General features: G+C 37.4%; 1 protein-coding gene across 1 annotated transcript in view; it reads left to right on the top strand.

Moving 5' to 3' along the window:
- The first annotated feature begins 247 nt into the window (after nucleotides 1–247).
- Nucleotides 248–16157, top strand: part of Zpld1 (zona pellucida like domain containing 1) — a 37562-nt gene continuing 21652 nt past the window's right edge. The window contains exons 1-2 of the mRNA XM_034515767.2: nucleotides 248–353; nucleotides 14332–14552. Of these exons, the coding sequence (XP_034371658.1) occupies nucleotides 248–353; nucleotides 14332–14552 (327 nt within the window). The remainder of the gene's footprint in view (nucleotides 354–14331; nucleotides 14553–16157) is intronic.

Here is a 16157-nt window from a genome sequence, read left to right as displayed (position 1 = left end):
TTCTCTTAGTACAAAGACAACACTTTTACCATTATCAAACTGAGACTGAGGTCAAGGAAATAAAATAATCTTCTATCCAAAAAATCTGTCCTCACACTTTGTGACTACTTTTTATGGACCCCGATCTTTCACTGTATAGCCATAAGTTGCTAATCCAGCAAAATGCTGAGATCTGCCTCAGTCTTGTCAGTAAGAAAGAGCGATGTTGGTGATATGTACATGCTTGTTACTCTTTCTTAGGTTTGCCATGGAACGAATATTGTTGCTGGTCCTTCTAGCGATTAGAGTATTTCCAGGGTCTGCTCAGTTCAACAGTTACAGCTGTGATGCCAACCTCCACAGCAGATTTCCTGGTGAGTCTGCCCTTCATCTACTGTCTATTACTTCTAGAAAAACAGTTATATATGAATACTCAATCATCTAAATACATATAGAAAATGAGGTCTATCCATTTACATTAAATGGATATTAACAAATGGAAGATGAGATCAAGACACATTTTTCTGGAATTTTAATTTATATACATATTAACATACAGAATATATAGAATGGTCATCTGAGTTAATGATATCATAATGACTGATGACAAATGTGAAAAATATTGGCCAGTGGGTAATACATTGTGAATCGAATTTATTTCAAAAATATTTGCCTAATCGATGATTTTTTTCAACTAATGAATTCAGTCTTTTAAAAACTGTCTTTACATGCGAATATATTTATGTAGGAGTCATATTTAATGAAATAATTGTGAAATATTATGTGATACTTCTAAAATACTCTTTCAATGATGTCTGACACCATCAAAGTTGCACAGGTTGCAACTTTTGAAAGAATTTCACAAAAACCTATCAATATAACAGGTTGTGAAATTTTGGCCATATTCGTGGGTAAATCCTGCAGGTTAATAAAGCCACACGTAATAAGGAGGTACTCTACACCTAGTGTCAGCATCATTATCCATTTGCAAGAGTTGCATCATCTGCACTCTAAAAAGTTAAGATCAGAGAATCAGAAAATGGTTTTTCAAGTCCATCCTGTGCACTGCAAGCTTCTGCATTCTTAATACATGCCAAACTCCCATTTTGGGGAGATGAGAGGGCAATAAACTGGAATAGAGCAATCAGGGGATGGTTTCATTTGTCGAAGTGATAGTTTTGCATCAGAATCAAGACTGGAGGGTGGCCAAATGGTTTCATAAACTCAGATCTATTCTCTGGGCTCTTCTTCCACTGAGGCAAAATTATTGTGGCAAATGCTCAAAGGTGAATCTGTAGAGCAGGTGAAGGTGAAGCTTTAATAGTCTCGAGTGTCACAAATGACTTCTCTTTGAAAATCACCTTTAGAATGGGTAACATCAAACCTACATGTAAGTTAGATTAGTTAAAAAATACACATGCTCAAATTGGTCATACAGATTAATTCACTATGAGCACTTATAATTTTTATCCCATCTCTCCTTTCACTCCTATTCCTGAACTATTTAAAAGCAAGCTTATTTTTCATACTTTGGTATGCATATCTAATAGAAATAACTTAAAAAATCATTAATTTATGCATATGACTAACATACTTATTAATTCCTTGATATACTTTAAATGCCCAGCCAAGTTGCCTCTAATTTGGTCATTTGTTCTATACTATAGAATCTACAGGATCCCAACACTCTGGGTTCAGCTGAGTGCAAGTCCAAGGTGCTGTCAGCAAGCACTTCTTGCATACCCTGAGAACTAATTAAAGCTTCACTTTTTGAGCAAATTATGTTCAGTTGTTTTGGCATGAATGTTCTCTATTATATTATGTAAGGGAAGTGTTCTTACTTTATTTCGTAGGCAGAAGAAATACACTGAATCCATTTTAACATGTTTTTTGACAGGTGTTATATGGTCTGTTTTGTTTCATGAAGACATGTTTGAAAAGGAGTCAAGTTAGAACAAAAACTACAGGCAGAAAGAAAGATTATGAAGCTCCTGGCAGTGGGAGTAATAGAAGGAGACATCTTTGTTAAGAGAAATGTTTGTGTTGGACTCAGCAGAGCATGAGATTGATTTGATTTGGGAGAGAAAGGGAAGGCTAGATGGTCTTTGCCCGCGAGCAACTGGTACTGATGCTGTTAACTAATGGGGAAAAAAAACCACTGTGTAATTTAAAAAGAGAGTTGGGGTCTGGAAATAATGGGTTAGAAAACTTTCTCGAGAATGGAGAGTTCAGACCAGGTCTGAGAAGGGATGTCCCAAGTGAAGGCAGGCAGCTCTATCAGAACTGTGTCTCTGTTTCGAGTATGAGCAGGAAATGGGGGGTGAGCATAAATAAGTATGGCAGGTTTGTTAAAAAAAAAAAAAGCTACTGTTAAGATTCTCTTTACAATGAAGGAAAAGGAAGAGTCGCCTGAGACAGAAATGTAAGAAAAAGTGTTTCTGGATACTGAGCCCTGAGCTCTCACAGTGAAAAATCCTCAGAGTCTGGAAGTACTAAAGAAGAAACGGGTAATGTAATGGGGAAAGGGAGCATAGTCTTCTGTAGGCAGGGGACGCAACCATGAGTGTAAGAACTGTTTTTATTTATTTATTTAGGAAGAAGGAAAAATAAAGACACAAATAGAGAAGGGCTGAGGCACTGATTGTGTTGCCCAAATCAGGCAGTGAGAGATAGCCTTTGTGAGAACTGAGGGACCAGAGGCCTTGCAGGATAGTCTGGACAGGCTTACCTGGGTAGGTAAGGGGGCTGGTTCACATCTTCAATGGATTGCTCAGCAGAGACAATCTGGCGGATGTAACTCTATGTTCCTCCTCCTCCTCCTCTTCCTCCTCCTCCTCCTCCTCTCCCTCCTCCTCCTCCTCTTCCTTCTCCTTCTTCTATGCTTATATATTTTCTCTTTTTATTTTTTATAAAGGAATTTTTATACATTGTATTCTGATCATGGTTGTTCCTCCTCCAACTCCTCCCAGATCCTTCCCACAGTCCCACTCACCCAATACCACACCCTTTCCCTCTAAGTGGAATAAAATGTGTTGATGGGCCATAAAGTAATTAGGACAGAAAAAGATTTTATTCATTTTATGCTATAAAATGAAGAACTATCTTAAAACATTCATTTATAATGGTTAGTAGTATATACTGACAACTGACAACAAAACTAGTTTGAGTAGTTGTAGGATCCATTACCTCATCCTAAGCACCCACATCTGTATTTACACAAGGCAAAAGGACCTAATGTAGGTTTGTGATTAATAATAACTGACCATGTGTTTTTGCTTTCTTCCAGAGTCCACTATTCCATTAAAAAGGACAATCATGTGTTGAGAAACTTATTGAGAATAGAGTCTCCTCATCTAAAACTCCAGTGTGCCTACATAGTAAAGAAGAAAATACTTTTGGCATTGAATGAGCATTAATCTCAGCATGTCATGTGTAGCATGTCAAAAGCATGCAGAGTGCAAAGACTAAAGGATTTCTGCACTCTTAACCTAGCCAGTTCAAACAGCCATAGAATATATTTAAAACAAACAACTGTCTTTTGCATAGGACTGTGATAGTACTGCTAGTCATGTTTCCTGACTTTACCTGGCAATTGGCTGCTTGTGTTAATTTATCAGGTTTATTCAGAGGAAAATTTATCTTCTCATATTGTAACAGGAGTAGCCTTGACATTTGAAGCCAGGTTTGTGCTAAAAGTAAGCCTCACCCTTCTCACATTGTGTAGTAGATAGGGATGGTTCGTTGCCTCTTTCTCTGTCTCTGTCTCTCTCTCTCTGTCTCTCTCTCCTTTTATATAAAGATATCCCTGAATCATAAGGTTAACAATATGCTATGTACCTTTTTCTAGAGAATTTGCATACATTTTAAGGAGAACAGAAAATACAATTCTAAGTTATTTAAAGTAAATTCTCTGAAAAGAGTAAGGAAGAAGAATTTCTCTCATTTTCAACAGAGAGAACTGATTATCTCTTGTTTCAGACATGCTAACACTGTCATGGGTGATAGACGCCAGAACTTTCCAAATATACATACTTCTATACAGTCACCCCCACACACCCATGGTTAAAATGAAAAATTTGTATTAAAGGAACAAAACCTCCTAAAACCCAACTAGAGCGCAAATCTCAGGAGAGGCTTTAGGCTTTCAGGCTTCACATCCTTTCTTGCTTTGCAGGCTGTTTGCAGAAGGAGCAGAGTGAGCAAATAAAGCCTAAAAGTTAATTGCTCGTTGCCCTTTGGCTTTCGTTTCTGAATCAGAATCTTTCTTGAGGTCATTAGGAGTCCCCGGATCTACTCCAATCCTAAGCACTGAGATGGCAATGAGCCTGGCAAGAGAGAGAGAGGACCATCTAAATGCAAAACAATGTTAATAAAGATGGGAATTATCATCTTTTTTTTCTTTTTTTTTTTCTTTTTTTCAGGATATTGGAGTTATTTTCTCTAATTTCCATGGCATTTATTCTGGGGTGGCGATAGCTACCATGGTCCTAATTTGTTGAAGTTTAAAGAAATACCAACTAATTTTAAAAGTAGTTGAACTCTTTGCTATCCTAGCTAGTGACAAGGAGCAGACTTATGAGCCACCGAGATGATACTTGCGCACTTGTCAAACTAAACTCATAGGTGACTTTTAGACACTAAAAGCTATTTTGGGACAGACTAAACCTACAGACAGATAAAAGCACTGTCCTTTGAGATTGAGTGATACGTTTTAGAACCAGCCTCTGATTTAGAAGGGATTAGAGGGGAAATGTTAGACAAAATTTATAGCCTTGTGAAGAAGATTTTAGTGATAGAGGCACAACCAAAGAGACTGCTGGGGACTAGATCACTTAAATTCTGACACTATCATAGGGTGAACTAAACCATGGAAAGTTGATGCTTCACAACTTTTAACTTGACATTCCATTTAAAATAGTACTAATAACAATAACAGGTTTTATATATTGTTAGATACATCCCTTTTGTATTTTTACAACAAACAAGTAAAGCCATTTTAAAATGTCATTTTGTAGTAGAAAAACAGAATTAGATTTTGTCTATATTTGCCAAGTGTATTCGTTAGTATTCTCTAGCATCACAGAATGTATGGAATGTCTCTCTATATTAAGGGAATTTATTGTAATGATTTACAGTCTGTGGTCCAACTAACCCAACAATGCACAGCTCTGAATGGAAAGTCTAAAATCTAGTAGTTGCTCAGTCCCACAAGGTTACTTGTTTCACCCGGTCTTCTGTATAAGCTGGAACCCTGAAGAATTAGGTTCTAACAGATGTGCTGGTAAGTAAATGCAAGCAGGCAAAGAAGAGTCTTCGTTTTTCTAATGTACTTATATAGGCCTCCAGCAGATTGTGTGGCCCAGTTTAAATGTGTGTACCACCATGCCTGGATCTGAAACTTGTTTTGTCCCAGAGATCTGCTTGCCTAAGTCTGCTAGGATTAAAGGCATGTACTACCTTGCCTGGGCCTAAGCTTTCCATTGCCAATGTACCACAAGATCTCCATGTCAAGTTTCAAGTCAGAAGCCTGTGTTTTCAGCTTCAAGATCTAGATCATAGGTGTGCTCTCCATTTCTGGATTATAGTCCACTCCAGATGTAGTCAAGTTGACAACCAGGAATAGCCATCACATCACGTTAACAGTCAACAGTGATAGAAAAGCAAATACTCTATCAAATGTTGAAGCCACTGCCCTCCAATAGCCTTTGGATAGCGAATTCAAAGATGACATTAGGAAGTAGAATCACATGTAAAATGTTGTTTCATTAAAGAAGAAAAGAGCTACATAGCAAGTATATATATATATATATATATATATATATATATATATATATATAGCCTTTTCAAGATTTGGTTGATAATAATAAAACATTTTTCTGGCAATGTCTATCAAATATTTCAATGACCCTAAGTGTCCTGCAAGAAATTAAATGGAGAATCACTCATTCCGTGGGTTGAATTAGTGAGTTCTTTTTGTGTTTGGCTTTGCTTGTCGCATTGTTCCATTTTTTGAGGATCAGGGAGTAGAATCATAATTTCAGGGACTATGTCTGGTCCTCTGTGAAGATAAAGAAAGCCAATTATCCTGTCTTCCTACTTGGGGGCAGGATTTTGGTCTCCTGTTTGTCAAGAGGATGCCTGCTTCTTTCTTTGTACCTGTGATCATAATTATTACACAGAAGAGGCTGAAGAACTAAGCCAGGTATTAAACACCAGTCACAGTCCTGTTAATTGACAGTGATACAGCATCATGGAGGAGTTAGCAATTAGTCAGAAGAAGCAGCAACTGAATAATTCAGGGTCCACCCCTCTTTAATAGCAAGTTTATTTACTACATGAAAATTGCATTTCCATCGTAAAAGTAAAACCTGTATCACTCCCTCCTTTTTTTTTTTTTTTTTTCTTTCTTAAAACATTTATCAGACTCCTCTGGTTACAAAGTACAGCAGCCAATGTGATTATAAGTCTTCAAGTTTGCCTCAGACGCCACATGAATATCTGAAAGCCCAGGAAGCAGCAGCTTGTATTTGCTAACGAGAAACAGATGTTGCCATGAAAAAATAAGGTGGTGAGAAACCTGTTCAATATAGAGAGGAAACTTGAATCCCTAATCCACTTTAAATTCTTCATCAGCTGCTGGTATTTTACGTAGATGAAATATCAATACCCCTTAAGGACTTCTTGCTGTTTTAGTACCGCGAAGCCTCATACTTGTATAAAAACTTTGTGAAAGGAAATATAACTTTAAAAATGAGTTAAAGAAACACACACATCTGTTCTCTAGGTAATGACAAGGAGCTGAGATTTGTAAGCGGGGATAGTATGAAAATCTACCCCTTTTATTTTAGAATAGAAAAAAATGGAAACGTTATATAGATTATTCTTAAAGCCTATGATGATGGCACAAGTTAGTATTATAATATTTATTGCAGTCCAGGAGTTCAGTAATTTCCGGATGAAATTTTCTATAAGACTTTAATGAGCTCTTCATTGTGTTGAAAACATTCCATCTTCTCCAGTCAACTGGCCGAAATGGGGCCCAATGCGCATGCACAACACACACACACACACAACACACCACACACACACACACACACACACACTTCCTCTTACTGCTTTTCTATTTGAACCTTCTCTCTTGTACGCTTGTGCATTCTACCAATACATGTTTGGTGGGCATGCTTAGTTTTCCCAGATGAAATCATCCTGAGAGCTTCTGCCCAATCAAAATAATTACCTGTATCTTAGCAACTGAATTGACTGGGAGACTCTTTACATGAGCATCACTGGGAGCCTGGGAGAGATATGAGAAGTGCAGGCCCCCCTTACATCCACATGAAGCAGTACCTGTATTTTAATGAGTTTCGTCAATAATTCACATTCTTTTTTATCCCATAAAGTGTAAGAGGTGACACTTAGAGAGCTCATGATGGTCTTGCTGGGTTTTATGTATGGAAGCCGTCATGTGAGTGCCGACTCCTTCCAAGACTGGCTATCTGACACTTGCTACTATTAGTGATGACAGGCTTTAGCAAATATGTCAATGGGAAGAGAAAATGATTTTAAAATTATTAGAAGAAAGGTAAGTTAGTAAGTTATCAAGACAAAATTAAAAAATAAATAACAATATGTATACAAATATCAAACCCCCACTGTTTTCATACTGTTTAAGTTGTTCAATGTGAAGTCAGATAACAGCTACCAATAAGGTAAGTGATGATCACTGGAAACTCTGAAGACAGAGTCATTCTCAAGCAGCTGGCAAAGACAGAAATGTGATATGGACAGTCAAGGTGGATCTATTGGTTGCCATCTATTTTCTTTATTTGTGAAACTTAGAACCTATATTAAATAGTTAGAAACCATGAGTGTTATTTATGAAAGAATTACAGCAAATATATCAGTAAACAGTTGCTAGTATTTCTAGGCACTCTGGGAAAAACCTGGAACCTCTGATAAGTTTATAATCTAATGGAAAAGAAAATATCCACTCACATATAATATAAAAGTGATTTTATGATCTCATTCTTAAAACATTATAGAACAGGTCACATAAGAACCAGAGAAACTAGGTAGTCACACCAAAGGACAGCATTGATGTTGCTTTGTCTGTTATTAGAATATTTTTCTTTTTGACTTGAATGTTCTCCTGAGTAGCTGGAGAGCTTGCTGTTAATAAAGACAGCAGTTTACAGTCCAGTTAGCAGTTTTGCTCTTTCCTATCCAATAATCATTGTACTCTTCTTTTTTGACTACCTGTTGTCCTTTCTGTCTTGAGTGTCCCATACAGACCCCAGCCTCCCAAGAACTAGTTCTATCCTCTTTTACTTTCCCTTAATCCTTTACCTCACAGAATAATTCACTCAGCAATTAAGCTGTCACCCCACCAAATATATATATATATATATATATATATATATATATATATATATGACTGATTGTGATTGACACCTACTTCTCATTGTGCCTTCACCTAATCAATTTCTTCTAAACCTCAGACAGTTAAGATTATGTCACTTTTTACTGAAAATCCTTTTCCAAACACATTGACTTGGCCAAGACCAGTGGTAGATGATGTTCAGAGAGTGCTTCCATGTCAGGAAGCCATGTTGTAAGGAACCTTTAACCCCATTTTTTCTTGGTTCAACCACAATCTACAAAATCTACAAGCTTCTTCAAGTAGAGGAGCACCATTACCCCGATTTGAAGACTGATGCCTAATAAGTAAAAGACAGATGCACTTTTGAATCTTTTAATGACACAGGTAGCATTCAGTTTGGATAAAATAAAGTCCAATAGCTTCTGGTCTAGAACAAAAAAGATGGGTTTTTTTTAATTTTAGGATCAACTCTAGGGTCTCCTGCAACTTAAAAATATAGTAAAGACTGACTTCCAGAACTTTTCTTGATATGCTTATGTTTTCAGATGAGCAATTTGAATCACTGCTTTGCAGCCAGGTTTCAGAATATTGCTATCTTAGTATCAGAAGATACAAGTGTATAGATAATGTGATTAATTCCACTGATCCATGATCTTATAATTGAATAATATAGTTTGACAATGTTAAGCTTTCTGAAAGGCACTAAAAGGCGGTGTAGATCTCCAAGCTAAAATGATTAAGATGGGCTGAGAAGGAGTCAGGCTGTCACAGGCTAAGAATTTGTGGCTTCAACTGTATGCTGCTGGATTAACACAAATTGACTATGGGATCATTGAGAGAAAGAACAAAGGCAGCTCTACTTATTCAATATATAAATGATGTCCTGCAAACATGTGACTAGGAAGTGGGGTCTAGAGACCTAAAGTGCAATTACATTTTCAGGGAATGGTATTGTACTCATGGGAAAGAGGTTGTGCAATATCTTTATTCACACAAATAGACTGTGGTCCATCATATCTGTAAATTTATTCATATGGTAAGTATAGTCTATGAACTCCCAATCAGGATATATATATATATATATATATATATATATATATATATATATATACAGGAGGAGTTAGATGGTTGGCAGGGTGATGGCACATTTATACTTTGCAGGACTTCAACACATCTGTTCCAGGCTAAGGCATGGCCACAATGATAGGTGAAAAGTATATGCAAATTTTTTTTTTTTACCAGTATGGCTTATTTATATATATTACAATATTTTAATGAGAAGCTTAGCTTGTCTAAGAAAGATCTCAATGAAAAACAGTGGCCTGTTGACACCGTAACTACACACAGACTGTAGCAGGTCTGCGGCTCAAATGCATTTAACATCTTTAAACAGAAAACATTAGAAGTCATCTCCTAGGGACAATCACTGTTTTGCTGTTGTCTTTAACTCACAATCATTGGGTTAATACTCAAGTATCATGCAAATAAATGTCATCCAGGCCAGTCACTGGCAGCCAAAGCTTCCAAGAAGCTTAGTTATTGAAAACAAGTGTTATTTACTAGCTGAAAAAATATCTTTCCTTTGATAGCAACTGTCCTTTGGCAACTTGAAGTATCTTTTTTTTTTTTTTCTTCCCTCTGTCTCAAAGCTTCCCAAATGGTAAAGTTGAGCTGAATGGATGTCTTTAGTATCTACAACCGGAATAAATAAAAAAAAAAAAAAAAAAAAAAAAAAAAAAATAAGGAAAAAAATGTGTTTCTCTGAGGGACAGTGAAAGTCTTTAGAAAACCACCAGAGAATGGATTTGAACAGATCTCCTTTCTTTCTCTGCAAAAGTCCTTTAATTTGTTACCATATCTTCAAGTGGAATCAGCTTGTAGCAAATTCAGCTCCACTGCAGGGTTACAAGACTTTGGCGGTAAAGCAGAAAATGGAAACAAGCTTACATCTGGACACAGAAACCGTTTCTGTCTGTTAAGGTGAATTCTAAGTAGCAATTAATCCCCTCAAATAGAGGTGCTGAAGTTGAAGACTCTGGCTGGCTTAAGTCAAGGAAAGAAAACCTGCCTCTTTGGACATGTATATCAGTGTGCACTTCTCTTTAGTATAGTTACGATATACAAAGTAATGTAACCATACCTGTGCATTGAGCATAAATCAAGCTAAGAATGAACTCATGAATAGTTGAGTACTCTACTTAACTTTTAGGTAGACATTTTGTTGTGGTAAAGAGATAAACCATTTTATAGGTCAAGGTCGCCCAGATCTTAATTGTGCTTGCCACACGGGCCTCATTTCCTGATGTTTGTTTTGCTTTGTATTTTAAAATCAAGATGAAAACGGAACTTCCTGCATTCCAAACTCTCAGAATTTATTTCTTTGCTCACGCAATTCCTCTGGCTTTATATATGTTTTATTCTTTTTATTTTGTATGGCTAACTCCTTCAAAACCAAGCTCAGAGCCATCTTCTCCAGAAAGCTATTCATAGTGAGCTCATCTGGGGGACTTTCGCTCTCTCTGTCAGCCCTCACCCACCCTGTCCAATCTTTCTGTGACTCAGGTTATTGTGCCTGCTTTTCTGAATAAATTGATATAAACAAGACTACTGCTTTTAAAATCCTCAGTGCAGTCTATTGCTCCAATGCTTTATATAATTAATTAAATACTCTCCAGAGCGCCTTAGTGAATATAATAGGTGTGGTACCTCTGGGACATACAGTTTATTGGACAAATATCAAAATACATGCATAATTTTAATGCTGTATGACAGCAGAAACTAAAGTGGCATACTTTGTATTTGGGATCAGGGAAATTTCTGAGAAAAGAAATAAATTTGAGCTCTGAAGGGTGAGTCGGTGTTACTCATATTAAGTTTGAGTATGGGAAGAGATAGTACCTTGTTGAGTATTAAAGCATATGTAGTAAGATGTGCCGGTCTTGAGGATGCATTTTGAAATCTTGACATTTTTTTTTACCTGGGATACATTTATACAACTCCCTGTCAGATCACTCATTATGACTCCCCCAAACATTCTTTATGCTCGTGTGACAGAAAGCTTCTGTCCCAGGAGGTAAACACATTCTGGCATCTATCAATCAGTGTAATCCTTTTAAACAAATAGGCACCATTTTGTTTAATGAGTATAGGGAGCAGGCATGGTACAAGAGGAGAATGCAGAGTGAGGCTGGGACGGAGTATCTTGCAGACTTATTTGATGTATGAACTTTGGCCTAAATGAAAGAACCAACTTTTTACTGGAGGTGGGCTCTATAAGACAGGGCATCAAGTGGGGGCTTGGGGTTGCCACCCCACAGTCAAAAACTCTGACCCAGAATTGTTCCTGTCTGAAAGAACTGCAGGGACAAAAATGGAGTGGAGTCCAAGGAAAAGGAGGTCCAGTGACCAGCCCAGATTGGGATTCAGCTCAAGAGGAGGCCCCAAGTCTGACAGCATTACTGATACTATGGTGTGCTTACAGACAGAAGCCTAGCATGGCTGCCCTCTGAGAGGCCCAACAGCAGCTGAAAGAGTCAGATGCAGATACTTACACTCAACCAATGGACAGAAGTTACTGACCCCTGTGGTTGAATTAGGGAAAAGCTGGAAGAAGCTGAGGAGGAAGGCGACCATAGGAAGACCATCGGTTTCAACTAATCTGGACCCCTGAGATCTCTGAGACATTGAGTCACCAACCAAGCAGAATACACCAGCTGATATGAGGCCCCCAACACATATACAGCAGAGGACTGCTGGGTCTAGCCTCAGTGAGAGAAGATGCACCTAAGAGATTTGAGGCCCCAGGAAGTGGGAAGTTCTGCTATGGTAGGGGGTGGGGACATCCTCATGGAGACAGGTCGGGGGAGGAGGTATGGGATGAGGAACAGTCAGAGTGCAGACCAGGATGGGCATAAAGTCTGGACTATAAAAAAAGATTAAAGAATAATAATAATAAAAGAAAGAACCAACATTTTAGGCTGTAAATAAGTTGATATAGCTGAATTAATGGTGCTATTTTATTCTAAGGAAGAGGAACATTTAAAAATTGTGGTTGCATTTAAATGGCTAATGTTGAGTAGTCCTATTCCCCAATTTAAGTGTATTTATTATCTTCTATGGTGACAAAGCATACCTTCCTTGATTTCATTTTTACTTCCCTGAATGGACTATTAGGATTTTGCCATACACCTAGTCTTCTATTTTCCTTTTGTTCACAAAAAGATTTTTGGTTGTTCCATATAATTGAAATGAATTTGAAATTATTATCAAACATGCAAACTTCCATATCGTCTTATTCACATTCTCAAAATACAGTCTATTTTACTTGTAAAAAAGTATAGTGAATATTTTAAAAATATCTACTATTATTATTATACATTATTAAGAAGACTGAGTTACTTAAGCAAATTTTTTTTGCTGAGTATATTGAATGAGATTTACATAATTCTTAGATGAACATTATCACATGTCAAAACTATTTTATTTGGTTTAAGTTTTTTTTTTTTTGTTTTAAATAATCAAGGTAATTTATCCAAGTAGCACAATCAACTTTGTTTGTTTCCACATTTTGTAAATTTGATACCTGATTTGATTCTTCATCTTACTGGGAATCCACATTAAAAGCAAAGAATGTACGGTGGTACTCATTTCCTATATAGCAAAGTGTCGCCCAGAAAATGATTTAAAACAGTGGACACATATTGTCTCACAAAGTCAGTTAAAACCATGGATGATTATCTCACAGTTCTGAAGGCTAGAGACTCAACATCAGGGTGGGTTCCTTTCAAGAATCTGAAAAGCATTCTTTCAGGACCCTCTTTAGCCTGGTGATGATGTTCAGACATTCCTGGTGCATCGTGGCTTCCAGACACATCATTCTACTCTCTACCATCAGCTCATGTTCTTCCTGCATCCTCTAACTGCATCTGTCATCTCCAGCTGGAACTCACTTTACAGCAGTGACCTCATCGTCACTCAACTAATTAAATTTGTAGCAATCCCATTTTCTAATAAAGCCTGGAGCATGAGAGGTTGGAGCTTTGCTACATTGTTTCCTGGGATGGGACACAACCCAGCAACAGTGTAATCTGCTGCTAGGAATTACTTATCCACTGAACTCTCCTTTTTCTATGCACTTTATTATTTGTAGGAAAACAGCTAGAGATATGAAAACTCTCTCTCTCTTCATGTGTATGTGTGTGCACGTGCCTGCCTGCATGCATGCATGCACATGTGCACGTGTGTATGTTTATGTATGTGCTCATGTCGAGAATGTTTCCTGCTAAATCACATAGGCATGGAGAAGCATGCAAATTATATCTTGCTTTTCTATGCCTAGCTAATGCCTGCAGTATCACTGGCACCTTTCTCTCAAAGCAGGCTATGCATTTTGTACACGGTATCAGCATACTATATTTCATTTTCTTTCTCTAAGAATGCTTTACTATACTCTAAGTAAAATAATGCTATTAAAGGTGAGTTTTGTTTCCATGTCCTGGATAGGATGAGCCACCAAAGGCACTGAATAATTTGGTGGAGGGCAGGTTTTAACTTCTTCCTTTCTCTTGAGAAAACACATCGTTTGTACCACTTCACTCTAGACAGGAAATTTGAATAATTTAGTTACTTTGGTTCTAAATTTTTTTCAGTAACCTGATTTTCCCCACTCAGTTCTCCTGTCATTCAACAGTGCTAGACTGGCATTGCATATATATTCTTTGAACAGCAGGCTCAAGGAAACAGAGGTGACACTCAATGTGTCCAAGATCTCCCATTATGTACTAAATCAATGACTTATTCTTAATAACTTGCACACTGGATCAAGACACAAAGAAGATGGTAAATAAAGAAGAGAACACGTAAGTCATTCACCTGCTCTCTACTGTGCTTTTATGACTCACTTCTGCTTTTATGTGGTTTTTTTTTTGTTTGTTTGTTTTTTTTTTTTTTTTTTTTGTTTTGTTTTGTTTCAGCGGAAAGAGACATCAGTGTCTACTGTGGAGTGCAGGCCATTACAATGAAGATTAATTTTTGCACGGTCCTTTTCTCGGGATATTCTGAAACGGATCTGGCCCTGAATGGAAGGCATGGGGATTCCCACTGCAGGGGCTTCATCAATAACAACACCTTTCCAGCAGTGGTCATTTTCATCATTAATCTCAGCACCTTGGAGGGTTGTGGAAACAATTTAGTGGTAAGATTACGATGAAATCCTCTGCTATACCTGAGGTCATAAATAAACAAGCTCCCGTTTCATGAAATAATCAGGAGTCCAATCTATCGTCAGGAAAAAAGTTCCAATAAAGCCAAACAAATCATTTTGTTTTGCGTGTCTGAAGTTTGAACTCCCAAATACACAATTCTGTCTTCTGATACTGGTTCTGTTGATAGGAGCTGAGCTGGGGAGATGCATGTGGCCGGCTATGGTCCTCTAAGCATCATTCTGTTAGATAGACATTGATGGACATCTCTAACAATGAGCCATATTCTTTGTGCGTCTATGGGCACATCAGATCATAGGAATGTTTTCTGTTCGTTTGTTGTGATCTAGATCTTATTCTCTCATTCAGTAAGAAAGACTTGAAGACAGAATGAGAAACCTGAAGGCTTTTTGCCATGTTTACCCTTGACTGGTCGCCATCAATATTGTGTAAAAAAGGCCATTTCTTGTGTGAAGTTCTTCATGGTGTAAGAGTTCCCATTGCATGTATAAAATGCTTATTATACCCAGTTTTACCCATAGTATTCTGGAAGCACCCCTTTCCAGTTATTTTGACAACCAAAGCAGTGCTTTGAACATTTTAACTCTGACTGAGAATTCATAATTAGTATCATTCACCATTTTATGCATTCACTCACCAAAAATAGAAGTAAAGAAAAAAAACCTGACACTCAAGGGAATGAAAATTAATTGAAATTAAAAATATCTGGTGGGAGCATTAATTCTATTACATTTTACATAGTACTATGTTTTATTGAGCTTGTTCAAATATCATCTATCAATAAATCTTAACCAAAGTGGTATAATACACACAATTGCTCAATGCATTAAAAAAGACAAAATTGGCATTCAGTCTTTAAAAATTATTTCTATGGATGAAAGAGGAAGGCTTGATTGTTCTCTGGGCATGGTTTCTAGGATTTGGTGGAGGCTAGAAGAGAGAAAAGAGATTTATTTGAATCTCCTTCTTTATCTTATCTCAAAGGGCAGTTAGAATATTGTGCCCATGACCATTTCTAAGCCTGCAGACTGTGTATTGTTTACTCTTTTTATTAAAAACGTTTATTCATCTCCCTGAGTTGTGTTCACAGAGGTTATGAAGCAGGCCTAAAGGAGAAGGTGGTTAGCTGATTATTGTATGCTTTGTTTCCTAGTGGTGAGAGCACCTGGAGGGTCCGAATCTCCTTTGTCATGTTTCAAAGCCTCCCTTTGAAGTCACTTTTGCCTCACTGGATAGGCTATAATTCAGAAGAAAAGTCAGGGGAAATACTATTCTGTACATGTGTGCTTTCCACATCTAAAAAGTTGGTGGATTGGGGATTCAGCTCAGTGCAAGGCCCTGAGTTTGGCCCTCAGCTCCCAGCTCCAGGGAAGCAGGGGGAAAGCTGGTAGATTTAAAAAGTGGGAAGTGGGAAGTGGGATGTGTGTGTGTGTGTGTGTGTGTGTGTGTGTGTGTGTGTCACAGAACTTACATCCTAACCTAGTGAGAAAAGTATGTGTAAACGTGTGTGTGTATATAATTCACAGAACTACATCCTTACCTAGTACAAAAAGTATATGTGTGTGTGTGTGTCTGTG

The sequence above is a fragment of the Arvicanthis niloticus genome, chromosome 12, assembly GCF_011762505.2.
Source record: "Arvicanthis niloticus isolate mArvNil1 chromosome 12, mArvNil1.pat.X, whole genome shotgun sequence".
Taxonomy (NCBI): domain Eukaryota; kingdom Metazoa; phylum Chordata; class Mammalia; order Rodentia; family Muridae; genus Arvicanthis; species Arvicanthis niloticus.
The sequence above is the reverse complement of the archived record's forward strand: the minus strand, read 5'-3'. Positions and strand labels throughout refer to the sequence as shown.